Source organism: Pteropus vampyrus, unplaced genomic scaffold (assembly GCF_000151845.1).
Source record: "Pteropus vampyrus isolate Shadow unplaced genomic scaffold, Pvam_2.0 Scaffold324, whole genome shotgun sequence".
Lineage (NCBI taxonomy): Eukaryota > Metazoa > Chordata > Mammalia > Chiroptera > Pteropodidae > Pteropus > Pteropus vampyrus.
Window position 1 is genome coordinate 63,231 of NW_011889105.1, and position 15,202 is coordinate 78,432.

A 15,202-nucleotide genomic window follows, 5' to 3' on the forward strand; every position below is an offset into this window, starting at 1 on the left:
CTGTGGCATGACCCTGCCGGTCTTTCCCTCTCCTCCCCCTGTACTTTGCCGTGGGGAGCTATATCACACCACATCTGAACCTTTATTTTTATAAATAGTAAAACTGCCAAGCAAAGTGGTAGTGGCTGAGCAAACTGGTAATTAAAGCTGCCACTTGCTGACACAGTTCTTTTTATTTAGTCAATACAGTTATGTTGAAAGAACCAGTTTAACAGCCACGACCCTACGTTTAGGTCTTAAATTCAAAGGACAAAGTATTAATGTACATTGAATTTGAAAGTCCACTCTGGTTTTCAGATGAAAGGTATAAGTTTAGACACTGTTTTAAACAAACATTAAGCATTGAAAACACAACGTACATCTGAATAGCTATATTTTATAAACACGTGGACATGGATAACTGACCATATAACAGGGATAGAATACATTGTGTTCCCAAAGAATGAAATAAATGCTTGCAAGCAGCCTGCTATTTGGATTTCTTGTATGACTGTTTTGAACTAGGCATACACATTCTAAAACAATTTGGTCAGTAATTTATTTTATTTAATGAACACTTTCATAGTGCTTACTATGTGCCAGGATTCATGCTAGGTGCTTTATAAATATTAACTATTTCCATCCTCAGGTCAACTCTATGAATAGGTATTATTTTCTCCCATTTTAAGATGAGAACACTGAGGTACAGAGAGGTTAAGTAATTTACCTAAGGTTATATAGCTAGTAAATGTCAGAACCGGGCACTCAAACCCTGAGTTGTTGTCCTTGACTCCTGGGCCATGCCGCTTCTCCATGAATACACTGACAATGAATAGGAGAGGGTCTTTCATTGGATTAGACTAACATACCTGAAGCTAAGGATGATAGCCTCCTTGCCCCTCACATTTACACATCTTTTTATCCAGCCATTTACATGACTTGAGGGCTTTTAATTTACCAAGTGCTTTTTCCTCATTTGCCTGTTTCAGGCAGCAGCTGATGACCGAACATTACTGTCAGGTTTTTGCCCACAATGTGATTTTGCTTATGAAAAAATTTTGAATTTCGCTATCAAAAGATGTTAAATTGGTCTTTACTTACAAGCAATTTTCTTTAACAATGGTGTCCAAATAGTTGGAAAATATTCAAAGTACCAATATAATTAAGGCTTGCTTTCCTTTGATATCTACAGGTGCCAAATATATCAGAAATATATAGATAGTGAAGGACTTAGGAGATCAATCTTTCTATAAGAGAGATCTGAGCTTTTTAAAAAAAGTTTTAAGATTAGAAACTTAAATATATCCTAAGGTCAGAAAAGATGATGACCTATTTTTGTTTTCCAAACGAACAGCAAAGTTACTTTTACCATAATTCAGATCTCAACAAAGGAATTTCATAAGAGAAATGAAAAAAATGATAAAGAGTTTTAGCCTGAATATTTCTGATAAGAATGTTATAAGAAATACTCCTGCGTCCTCATATTTTTTCTTCCTAAGTGATGTTCGGTGACCTCATTTAAGCTATCTTTTCTAAAACTAACCCCTAAATGACAGATTGTTTTCTCTGTGAATAAGGTACCCCAACATTTTTCCCGATAATCAGAAAGTCACTTCATTTAACTTTCCTATCCACAGTCTTCCACTGTTTTCACAGCCTGCAGAGAACCAGCTTATAAAATCAATTCCGTGTTTTAACTCTGAATATAAATCTAATCAAGTGTTAAGTTTACTTCATTATTTTACCTACAAATAATCTTATACCAGAGTGCCTTCTGAAAGGATGATTTTTTTTTTTTTTGTACTTTTTGTTCTCCCTAACAACATTGTTCTTTGAAAGGAACCTGGCCAAATGAAAACACACACACAGTGTTTTTTTTTTCTCTTGCATTTTCCTCCCTGTTTCTTTGTACTTTTGGATGCCGAATTTTTACATCCAGATTTATTGCCTGCCCATTCTTTGTCACCAAAAAACTTAAAAGACTTCTTAACTGTATACAGGGTGTCTTTCCTCTAATAAGAAAAAATTTAACTATTTCATCTACTAAGATTATTTACATTGTCAGTGCAAGAGCACAATATAAAAAGCTAGTCTCTTTTCATAGGTATAGGTCCCCTACTGGAAGGCCACAGCTGATGTCATCGCTAGTTAGTCCCTAATGACACCAACAGTGGCTTCTCCACCGTGATCTGTATAACACAGGACATTCAAGAGCTCATGTACTATATCATTTCACAAGAGAAATGTTCAGGATGACTTCTCCCCTGCATACCCAAACTTAATTGACTTCAACAGTCACCAGGGAGAAAAATTTATTAAAAAAAGTAGACAAAGAAAATCAAGCATTTCTTAGTGAAGAAGGCATGAGACCAAAAATTAAAACTGGAGGGCCTGGAGATAGATTGTTAAATGAGACCTGAAAATTTTCAAAATAGTGATAAAATGATGGCTGGAAGATAGATAGTAATTTATAGTTATAGAAGAATTATTAAGATTGGGAAGATTTGCTAATTCAAGGAAGTAAAATAAAGCTATCTTTACTTCTTACTAGCTTATATTATTTACTGCTAGAAATGAACACCTTAAGAGAATTACTATACCCTTAGCCCTTAAATAATTTCTTTTACCCATTTATGCCAGTCGGAGAAGGAGCCCTAGCAACTGGCAAGCTCTCACCCTCTGAAACATTAGCAATAGCATTTTATAAAAAGGTCCAGCCTCAAACTTTTAGAATAAAATGAGTAATAATGCTGTTTTTTCAAAATAAACTGTAGGAAAATGTTTGTGCATGTGTGCATACATACATACTTTTAAGGTAGAGGTGTCTTTTCTTACTATGATATAATAATCAAAACATTATGATAAAAATTAACAGAGTCATCTATATAAAATATTATATTTCTATTTGAAAAAATTATGAATTCAAAAGGTAAACATAAGGCAGTAAAATAATCGTAATAGATGACAAAGTTCTATCCAAAGAACTCCAACAAATCAATAAGGACAACAAGGACTTAACAGGATGCCTCCTGTTAGGAAGAGAAATATAAATAGCCAATAAACACTTAAAAATTCATACCTGCTTTAGTAATTAAAGAAATGCAAATTAAAACAACAAAAAGTCAAGTTTTACCCTAAATCGTTATGGGTTAAAACCTTTAATAAACTTCTATGTTTTTGACAGTATGAGAAAACAAGAACTCTCATATGTTTTGGTGTGATATATTCAAGGCAAAATATCCATAAAATGTCTTAAGTGCTTATACCCTCTGATCCAGTATTTCATTGCTAGAAATTTAGCTTATAGCAATATACACACAAATGAGGTGAGATATCTGTACAAAGATATTTGTTGGAGCAAATTATAAGGAACAACAACAAAATGGAATAAAAATAAATTTCTATCACTATGGGATTGATAAACTAAAAGACATCAATAAAATGGAATACTGTAGGGCTATTTTTTAAATGAGCAGGGTTTATATTCATTGAGATGAAAAGAAGACTACTATATTATTAGGTAGGAACATATCACAGAACAGTATGCATAGCTGTAGCACGTGCAGAATATATGGAATAATCATACATTTGGAAAAAAATTATGTGTGTTCACATGCACATAGAATACACATCAAACAATAAGAGTGGTATTGGTGATTTTTGCTTTTTTCAGAACAATTTCTGTATTGCTTGCACTTTTACTAGTGTGTTTTACTTCTATAATTAGAAAATTATACTTTTATAATTTGAAAAAAGAATACAAAAGAATACAGTGTACAAAAGTTTTTTTTTAATGAAGTAGCCTCATTAAAAGCATGCAGAAAACAAAACAAAACAATCCCATACAGATTACTGGGGCTAAGTTAGAGCAGGCCCCAAAGTCCCAAACCAGAAGAAGAAGGGTTGGTGGATGGTGAGTTCATCGCAGGGGAGAGCATGTGTGTACAGGAGCATCGAAAGACAAACCCACATCAGAGTCTAGAGTTTTGAGGGCACAGAGACCAAATGGAAAACCGGGATCCAGAAAGGAAGCTAAGATGAGTGTTCAAGGGCCCTAACCCTAGTAGGAAGAGAGAAGCAGGAAGGGATTCCGTAGGCAGATGGATAGATTTGCACAAGTGATGCAATGCTTGATCTGAAGCTAAAGGTTGCTGCTTTCCATCCTTGATAAGCTGCTGAGTGCTGGTGGGAACACAGAAGAAGCCAGAGTGAGGCAAGGCTCAGTAGGTGGTGGTAGCTGTTAGTGTTGGCAAAAAAAGCCTAGGATTGCTTCCCAACTGGACTTCAGTTTACTCTTCTAAGTCACAGGTAATTAGACATGTTTGAATGTCTTGCAGAATCTTCTGGAACATAAAGGCTTTGTTGTGGCTCCATTACAGATTACCTATATTTCCGGGAACTTGTCTGAGCTTTATTTATTCACTCACCTTCCCAATTTTTATTGAGTGCTCTGTGCAGGTTTCCAGGCTAAATGTGGAGTGGGTTGGTAGAGGTGAGTATTAAAGGTAATTCAGGCAGTTTCTTAGCCTAAGGATCTCTCAGCCTCACGGTAAAATTCAAGGTACAATGCGATGTGATAGCTTAGGAAAGTAGAAAAGGTAAGGGTTTGACTATATTTGCTTACTAACTCTGTGACCTGATGACTACTTCAGAATTAGTTTTTGCATCTGCATCATATCTATTGCAAAACCTACTACAGTACCTAATACATGGTAGATACTTAATAAAGTATTGCTATTAATATTATTATCACCATCATCATCAAAGTCCCACCAAAAGAATACAAAGTACAATGTAAATCAAAGATCATTTTCCATGAGTGGAAAACTAAGAATGATACTATCTCACAAACTTCTTTTGAAAGTTATAAATGATATTTTCCTTCAAATTACATAAACATACAAAGACTAACCATTATTAACTCTGGTATTTAAAGTAAAAATGGAAACAATTGCAGCTTATTAGTTTTTAAAAAATAGAACATGGTTTCATTTTCTGGATACACAAGAGCGGGTAGTAAATTTCTCCCCCAAGATGCTCAGTGGGCTTTTTTATTGCCTTATGCATCCACAAATAGGAGTCTTGAGAATTTTTGGCCTTTTCTAGTCTACAAAGTTCATTGTTTCTTGCTGACTGTAAAATCTTTCTATAACATATTTTTAAAACTTTATAGGAAGTAATATCAAATTTATGTTGAGATGCACTCCCGGTAGGGAAGGGGGTTCAGCTCCTTTGAGTCTCAGAGCAGGGTCTAGGCTAGCGGTATCATCATGGTACTAAATTTCAGGCCTCCAAAAGACTCTGAGTACTCAGGATATGCCAGGAAATGTGTCCCAAGGAAAATAAGATTATCTGGGCCTGGTAAATAGCCTTTCACCCTATTAGAAAGGCTTGAGGTCTTCAACCTGTATGATCAAGGATTAATTGGTACCAACCCATTGGACCACTGCTGACACAAGACAGCTCTAGCCCTGCATCTGTTCCCACCCTCAGCTTGGCCTTAGCAATGGATTTGGTTGTTCAGTCAGTCAATAACAAGACTTTGCTGAGTGTCCTTTATGTGGTCAAGATGGCGTTAAGCTCTGCAGGACTTATACGAAACGGGGAGTTCCAGCAGGTTGACTGACTCTGCCAGGAGACAGCTAGTTGTTGAACTGCCTCAACTGTAAGGGTCTTGCTCCTTCAGCTCTGCTCTGTACTTCATTTCCAGAGGATCCCACAGCCAACAAAGATTCTGGCCAAGAATCAGAGTCTATTCCAGAATATACGGCAGAAGAGGAGCGGGAGGACAACCGGTTGTGGAGGACAGTGGTGATTGGAGAACAAGAGCAGCGGATTGACATGAAGGTCATCGAGCCCTACAGGAGAGTCATTTCTCACGGAGGTAGTCAAGCTCTGTGTGAACCTGGGAAGTGGGGAATGGGGTGGCCATATTTTTCATTAGGAAACAAAACTAGGGTTCCCTGCAGCGTGACATCCCAAAGACCCCATTGGGCAGCCGATGTTCAGGGGACTGTAGAGCTCAGTATATTATGTCATATGCAATTCAAGAAACATTGGAAAACCTACTATGCAAAAATAACTTTCCAATGTGAAAAATGCTTTTCACATCACATATCTGATAGCTATAACCTTCTGTGCAAACTTCTCGAAATCCATAGTTGTCCAATTTAATAATGCCTGTTCGGAATTCATTTAGGTCAGTTTAGGATTTAACTAGTTTTCTAGTATGTACCACCATAATCTATAGTAAGATCAGTACACTAGAGGTGCTTCTAGTTACAAAATGGTCTTTTGAATCTTCTTCAGAAGCTTTAGGAAACCTTTTGAGACTCAGCCTGAAATTGGCTTTTTTTTTTTCCCTACCTGAAATTGGCTTTTCTATAAAGTCCATTACATCCATGCCTGACAATAGACAGTTCCAGCCAAAGCCTCCACTTTCTTAGTGAGGGGTAATAGAGAAAGAAGTTGTGTTTTGCATTTCCAGTGCTTTCTTGGAGCTCCAGAGCCTTAGTCTGACTAATCTGGAATTCACAAAAAGTCAGATGAGTACAAGCAACACATTTAATGTTGTCAACTTCCAAAAGCATAAACAGCTTTTTTATTTTTCTGCTGCATGCACGCCTTTCCTGCAGTCCTGAGGCACTACCCTAACACTCAGCTGTTCCAGAAAAGTGTAAGCTGACAAGGCAATCACTGTTCTCTCCTTAACGAGGACAGGGAAATAAGTGTCTTGGCACAACATTAAACTTGTAGCTTTTGTTTTCTAACTAGCAGGAAGACATTTTGTTTTTTCAATCAAATTTCCCTCCACCAGCAGATTTTCCACTTTCCGTCCCATGCATTGCATGCTACCTGCACATAAGTATCCTACCACCCAGGGAGTCCAATCATGACAGTGAAGGAAAATGCCAATAGGTGTCCTTAGTCATGACCTCCTTTTTTCCTGCCTCACTATTTGACCTGAAATGGTACTATTGCCCTGTGACAGCTGCTGTGGGGCTGGGGCAGTTTCCTTTAAGAGAAATTTTTCCCATAGCCCTTCAGAATGAGAGCTGGCCTGATCTTGCCAAAAGAGGAAGGCTGGCTGTAGAGTCAACCCTTTTGTTATGATGAAAACACAACCTGAACATCATCCAGCTCTTTCCACAAGGTCACACCTCCCTTTTACCACCCACCAGATATTTTTGGTTTGTTTGGCTCTTGGTAATAAAAATAAAACAAAGGCTGACTTTGAAAGTAACCTTTGTGTTTATTCTAAAAAGTACAAAAAAAAAAAATGTAGAACAGTGATAATCTATACATTTTTACACCTCAGGTCTTAAATTAAGTACCCCTTTGTTGTGAAGAAGGCAGGCTCACTGCCTCTCTGCAATCCTAAAGCTTACTCTTGTTGCTCCAGTGGACTCACCCGCTTGGTCTTTCCACCACAGGGAAATTAGATGGGCCGCAGGTGGGTGGGTCTGTTGCCTGAATCAGGAAAGAGTGATTATTATCAGCACACGAGGGGCAGAAAAAAGCAGAAAAAGCTCCCGCTTCTGCCTGTCACATTCCTTGTGAAAAGCGATCTGACACTTAAGGGATAACTTGGTTTGCTGTGTCTTCCATTCCTACCACCGAACTCCCTTTGGCATTTGCTCCTCTATGTTCTATGTTGTGAGCTTGATTTTTGTCTGTGTGACTGTCCCGACTGTTTGGAAGAGAGGGCCACCTTTCCTCTCCCCAGCTCTGCCACAGCCTCCTCTGGGTGCTGGCCTGCATGAGTGTGCCCCTGGCTGCACCTATCCGGAACGTTAGTGAGATGCCACCTCTTCCTACACTCTTTTGTGCTCTGTAGGTAAAGATTATTCAAATGTTATTTCTGAATTTTCCAAAGCTTTGTCCTCTGTGTTGGGAGCTCACACCACTTTCTTAGACGTGAGTGATGATAAAGCAATCTTCCGTAGTTACCCATCTGCTGAGCTTGTTGTCCTGGCTTCTGATGAGCATTTAAAAAGCAGCACTCCATACTGGACATAGATCTTATTTTGATGTCTTGCATTTTGCTATAAGGAAGTTTTCCCATTCAGGCCAATAGGAAAGTACCAGCTGTACAGTGCAGCATAACTGCAAGATAGGTTTGGGAGTGATTAAAAGAGGTGCATAAATTAACTGAAAAATAGGGCCCTGCCAAGTGTTCATACCAGTTGGGAATATTGGTATGTGAAAGCAGTATTTAAACAAATAATTCAGTCTTTAGCTTTGGTGACCTTGATATGAGCTATTGTCAGTGGCCCTGTATACCATACAGAAGAACAGAGTTCAGGACCCATCTTTGCCACTAATGTGTCTGTAAACTTGGTACATCACTTCACTTATCTGGGCCTCAGTTACTTCATCAGTTATAAGAGGGTGATCTCAAAACCAATGTTACCTCCTATGAGCCCATGAGCAATGTTCCTTCCATCTGCTTAAATAAAAAAGCAGAGAGGTCTGGGTGATTTGGATCAGCCAACAGTGTGGGGTCACTCTGAGGCCAGAACTGGCTTTTTTTGACCTTGAAGCAGAGAACACATTTGAATGCTCAAGGACAGTCACACCAAAGCATTGTAACAAGGAGTTTCCTTTCTTGTTTTTTTTTTTTTACTTCTCTCATTTTATTGTAGGAGATTCAGGTAACCTTCTCTGCAGTGTTGCTGGACAAATGATCCGGGAAAGAATGAGGAGAAGAGTTGCAGGCTGGTGTGTGTGTGTGTATGTTTTGGTTGCGACTGTGACATCTTTCCTTCTGTCTCCATTCCACTTGCTGGCCAGCAAACTTGTGTTACGTCCCTTTCATGCCTCTCTGTTCTGCCTCAGGTAAGGTTTGCACCACTGCTTCAGAGGGTCCCAGGAAGCACCATGTAAGATTGCTCATGCACTTCAGCACACATGCCTTGAATTCACCTCATGGTTATTGAGAAGTGAGTCTAATAAAATACATATTTTTAAAAACCAAACTTCAAACAGATCAGGAAACTTCACTTGAGTAAGCTGCATATTTAGAACAGAAATCATGTTAGCTGACCCCCTTGAGGGCATCTTCAAGAGACAAGAAGTGAATGATCTTACTCTTCTAGTTATTACACTCTGTCAGCAATTGCTATTTGAAATATCTTTAAAGCGTGACAATGATGCCACCAGCTCTGAATTTTTTACATCTTACACCTTACCTCCTTTCTTCTCCTCTTGTGTTCTTCCTCTTTTCTTCCCTTCCTACAGTTCTTCTGCCACAAAGTACAAAAAGCCATCTTCATTAGTAAATTTCAGTAATTTTTGTATAGAAAGACATTCCTGACTTAGTGATCAGAAAGTGGTAAGTTGATCCTTAAGTATTTGTGTGGTTAAATGAACTCAAGTGAACACAATATTACAACATTCCAGGGATAGACAGCATTGACACAAAGAGCTGAATTGCTATTTAAGACATCTGAAATACTGTTTAAAAACCTCAGTCTTTCCTTTTTAAAACTTTTTTAAAGAAATTCTTCAAAAATGGAAAAATAAAACTGAGCAGTTAGGATCTTGAAGCTATTCTGACACCCTGGAGCCAGACAGCTACATTTAGAAAGATGCTTTTGAAAAGATGCTTTCAAACTCATTTTTAAGTTGGATTCATTATGTCTGTTGTCTCAGTCTTTTTCATTGTGCTAAGTCTGAATTGTGTACCTTTGTGGTGTAGTATTAGAGTAGTTAAGCCATGTTATCCTTTATGGATTTCCATTTAGTTATAAAGCTTCTTAAATGAAATTGTTCAGAAGAACAAATACTTCTTGTATTAAAATATATCTCCTTATGTCATTTCCCTTCATATAGCATTCTAAAAAGAAGTTGATAAATACCAACATATTGGAAAAGATGGAACTAAGGCAAAAAGTCTGGAGGGAAGCTACTGCAATCCTGTATCACAAACATGTGTTGCATCAGATGTATACTTAACATAGGTAGCATCTTCTAGGATATGTAGTATAAACACTGTATACAACAACCTCAAATTAGTAATACACAAAACCCCATAATTTGATATATTTTTAGTTGGTATCTCTTCCCCCACCTCGTTTGTAGTAGAGTCATACTTTCTCTTTGTCGAGAACATCTTATTAAACTGCTTTTCAAGAATTAAGCCCATCCAAATCTGTACCCAGCCCATCTTTTACTGCCATGTCATCACTAGAGGGGTATTTAGAGTTCTGAAAGAATAAAATATACTGAGTTCTGAGATGGCTGGATCAGGCTTGAGGGTGTGTCCTGTCCTTCTACAAAAAGAACTTTCTACTTAATGATTCTGAAGTTCAGAACTATATTATATGACAAAAATTGCAAGTTTTAAAAAGGGACATAAAAAATGAAAATACGGTGCATTGCTTTTATTTTTAAGTCTGGAAGACACTCGAGATTCCATACACAAACCCGTGGGACCTGATCAACCACTGCCATGAACTTCCAAGAGGAGCTCTAAGGCGACATAGAACTTGATTAAAGGATAGGGCAGAGCTTTCAAAAGTGGGTGAAATGTCCTGAGATATCTCTATATTTTCCTTGACCCTTGGAGTTTCAATGACCACACTTGTCTGCATCTCCCACCTTCTATTTTCTTGCCACTACCTGCAAATAGTACTTCCACCCCCCTCTCCTCAAACCATGTAATCCAAAAGTAATTCTCGAGTTTTCCCAAAAGCATATATTTTCATAAAACTCAAAGAGGCAGGATTTAACCAGACCAACCCTTCTTGAGTTTGCCCGTTTCTTTAAGAAACTAGGCTCTAAATTCCATGCTTAGTTATTCTACACCTGGGCAGAATTTTCCATGTTTTCCTAGACTGCCTTTTGAATCTGGAGACCCCAGGAACACTACAGGCAAGCAAACCAATCCCCTATATCAAAATAAAGGTGTTTTACTTGTCTATTCACTAGTTATCTGGAGTGTGTGAGTCTGAGATTATACTGTAGTTCAGCAACTAAATTTCTCTTCAAACCAAAACTAAAAAGAGCTAATCAGAACCTCTTTCTTAGCCATCAAAGAAGTATTATATAAATTAGATATTGCAATATATGTTAGAAGCGCTTAAGTCAAAAAGTGTTGCTCCTGCATCCTTTGACAAGTTGAACAATTATACATCCTATTCACGGCTATGTACAACACATATAAAATTGTCCATAATATATTGATACCCTATATATGCAAATATATTCACATTATATATTTAAAATTTTATATAACATATGTTAACCACTGAAAGATAATTAGAAGCATATATACTTATAGAAGTATAGTCTATATAATAGTCATTTATTACATTTATTACATCCACATCTACACACTTGCCAAGGCTTCCAGATTTGTCCTTGGTTAATAGGTTAAATATTATCTTGTTAAAAGCTTTTAATGGGTTACAAATGTCTTTTTGTTTGTCCCCCAGGATACTATGGGGACGGTCTAAATGCCATCATTGTGTTTGCCGCCTGTTTTCTGCCAGACAGCAGTCGGGCGGATTACCACTATGTCATGGAAAATCTTTTCTTGTGAGTGATACTTATGACAAAGTGCTTTGAGTTAATGTCTGTGGGCATGTATGGCAGATAAGCATCTTTAATAAAAGGAAATAAATAATGGAACATATCCTAAGCCTTTGATAAAAAGTCAATGAAATCTCCATCAAGGAACATTGCTCAAGAGACTAAAACCTTTAAGGTCACTCTTTTGTCAGCAGAATAAATTGAAAACGAAACAAACAGTTTGGCCTGCGTTTTAAAATTCTGTAATATTTCCTTTGGGTGAAGTATTATATTTGTTCTCTGATAACATGTTCTTAGTCAACTGATGATAACCTGAATTCATTTATATCTGCTCTTATTTAATCTGAGTCATTCTTAGTATATGACAACATTGTTGACATTTTTGAAAGTCAGGTTTCTTACCCATCCATTTTTCGAGTGTGCCTGCATTTAAAAAAAAAAAAAAAAACATAACTGTACAGAGAAATGAATAATACTCACTCTCAGAAAAATGATCTTAGGTAACTGCATTCTTTTCAAGGTGAAGAGGTAATATTCACAACTGTTCTTAAATGTCATACACTGTCATTTAAATGTTATATAATTATGGTATAAATAAGATGAAATATTTCATGTAGGAACTGAGAACACTCTTATTCCTTTCTGTGATCAGATATGTAATAAGTACTTTAGAGTTGATGGTTGCTGAAGATTATATGATTGTGTACTTGAATGGTGCAACTCCAAGACGGAAGATGCCAGGACTTGGCTGGATGAAGAAATGTTACCAGATGATTGACAGACGGTAGGTGGACTCCATTATTTAATCTCTACTTTGACTTTCTCAATAACCCCTGTTTTTAATTCCCTTTAATCTACAAAAAATGCAATCACATTTTAGGAACATTAAATTATGCAGAGTTGAGATAATAAATTATAAAAATATTAAAAGAGTCACTTGGTGCCCCAAATCTGAAATAAAGCAAATCCTCCCCAGATTTTGTTAAATGTTGTTATCTCAAACCTGCTGACCAAGTCTGTTTTAAACTACATGTATGCTATTGCCCCATGGAGGTTCAATTTGAGCTGATAAACCAAAGTATCCATGATTCTTTACTGGTATTATGTGATTTTGATGCTGTTTATGTCCACTGGGACTATTGTGATTTGGAGAATTGTTGTACTCTTAGTTCAACATTCATTGTTAATTCAAGTTAACCACTAGCACACATGGTGCCTTTGGGTGCCCTTCCTCCAAGATACTTTACTTTCATCTATGCAAGTATCCTGTCATATTAACTAAAATTTGTTTAATGAGCCAGACATTTATAAAGTAACATTACTAAAGCTGAAAAACGTGCCTGAAAATCAGGAATGTTAAAATGGTAATCTGAAGGCCAAAGAACCACATGATATATGGTTACTATTTTCATCATATGTAAGAAGACACCAAGGCTCAATAAAATCAAGTAAATGGTCTAAGTTGTTAATAAGAGTGTATTCTTTTCAAAATAGTAAAGATAATGCTGACAAAAATGAAAAGCATCATTAAACTAATATACACCATGATGGTTATAGATTTACGGACTCTGAGAATACAGCCATTCTATTTTACATTTATTCTGAGAAAATAAGGTTTGAATCATATAAGTTTCAGATTACATATCAAAAAGAATTCCTTTTATTAATCATGGCTATTCTATACCTTCTCTACTGATAATAGTAACTTGCCTGCAGCTCTCTAATATTATGTATATTCTTGTTCAGGGATATACTTTCTGTTTTAATTCCCACTAAAAATGGTTTATGAGTCTTTTTTTTTTCTTTTTTCAAAATAGGTTGCGGAAGAATTTAAAATCATTCATCATTGTTCATCCATCTTGGTTCATCAGAACAATCCTTGCAGTGACACGACCTTTTATAAGGTATGGTTATTATCTTAGTGAAAGCACTACTAGTAGTTTCTAAATACTATATATTCATTTTCCTTTTCCTATAAATAAGAATTCACCAACTAAGAGGAAGACATATTTACCACTGCCTTTCCTGAAAAGACACTTTGGAATACCCAGCAAGAGACCCTAATCTAATCAAGAGTGAGCAGTATTTCATAATAACTATTTTCTCCCTATTATTATAAAACATGATCTCTGTGTTGGTTGCTATAAACATAGAAGATGAAGCCATGGGTTTCCATGCCACATTACAAAAAAAATATAGACAATACTTTTAAAGTGATATATGGTATTTCGTAGAGAACAAGAAAGGTAGAGTAACATGACAATAGAAAATAAAGACAAACCAAGGACAGAAACAGGAGCCATGTCTCATCTTAATTTTTCTATTTCTGCTAAACAAATATCATGTAGGTCACCGAAGTTAGGTGAAGAGCCTCGGCAGCCATTTTGAGAGTTTTGTTTTGTTCTCCCATGAGGGTTCTTGGTTTTGATTCAGTCCAATTGGTGAATACTTATTCATCATTTATGTTGTGCTACATGCTATATAACCTTACATTTTAGGGATGCAAAAAAAGTAAGATGTGTATCATAGTACAGAAAGACTTGGAACAGTTAAATGAAAGGGATAGTATGTATTTTCTAGAGAACTTTAAAAATGTAATAAAATAAAGTCTTGCCTAACATCAGGATACAGATTAGGTAAATCAAATTTTTCTACCTCAAAGCTATTAATGAATCTCTAAGAAAAATTCTGATGACTTTACTTCCAGAGGAAAAACATTATAGGTTAAAATTCCTTTTTTAAAAAAACATATATTTTACTGTGCCTTCTAGATTCTACCTTTTTTTGTTCAGTGTTCACTTATAATTATTTAGCATTCCCATTTTCTATTTCCTACAATTGAGTAGCACAATTCAGTCTAATTTTCCTTTAGCAAAGGTTAGCTCTTTACTATCCATGTTAAATTGCCCTAAAAAAAAACATGAAATATTGAAGATATACAAAAAGCCATTTATTTTAATAATAGTAGAAAAATATTTTGACAAAGGAATAGGAATCAGTGTACACTGAAGAGCTTATAAAAAGTTTAATGTGTAAAAAGTAAATATCAGAATATCTGGAATCCAAGGAATGAAAGAAATGAACAAAGTAAATGAAAACAGACTCACAAATGCAGAGAACAAACTGGTGATTGCCAGAGGGGAGGGATGTTGGGGGCTGGGTGAAAAAGGTGGAGGGATGAAGAAGTACAAATTAGTAGTTACAAAATTGTCATGGGAGTGTATAGTATAGCATAAGAAATATAGTCAATATTATTGTAATGGCTAGGTATAGTACCAGATGGGTGCTGGAGTAATTAGGGTATCATGTCATAAATTATATAAATGTCTAGCCATTGTACAGTGTATCTGAAACTAATATAAAATTTTAAAAAGTAAACATTTGAATTGATATTGATTTGTTGATGTTTGTTTAATAATTCAATTTCTATACTTAGAAAACAAATGTTTCTTCTTGATAAATAACAATGTTTGTTACTGTAAGAATATTGAAAAATGATTATAATTCAACATCATTTACTAAAGGGAGTTTCAAGATAATAATCTTACAGCAACAATAACAAAATTATAGCAAATAGTGTTTTGGTAAAAAAAATATAATAATAGCCTACATTTATTCAGTGCTTACATGCATTATTTCATTTAATCCTAATGACAGTCCTCTGAAGGAAGTGCTGTTTACCATTTCC

At 36.0% G+C, this 15,202-nt stretch overlaps 1 protein-coding gene across 1 annotated transcript in view; it reads left to right on the forward strand.

Annotated features, from left to right (window-relative positions):
* Positions 1 to 15,202, forward strand: part of PRUNE2 (prune homolog 2) — an 83,725-nt gene that overhangs the window by 49,811 nt on the left and 18,712 nt on the right. Inside the window, exons 6-9 of the mRNA XM_023521953.1 lie at positions 5,690 to 5,863; positions 11,418 to 11,520; positions 12,167 to 12,298; positions 13,332 to 13,418. Coding sequence (XP_023377721.1) covers positions 5,690 to 5,863; positions 11,418 to 11,520; positions 12,167 to 12,298; positions 13,332 to 13,418 — 496 coding nt within the window. The remainder of the gene's footprint in view (positions 1 to 5,689; positions 5,864 to 11,417; positions 11,521 to 12,166; positions 12,299 to 13,331; positions 13,419 to 15,202) is intronic.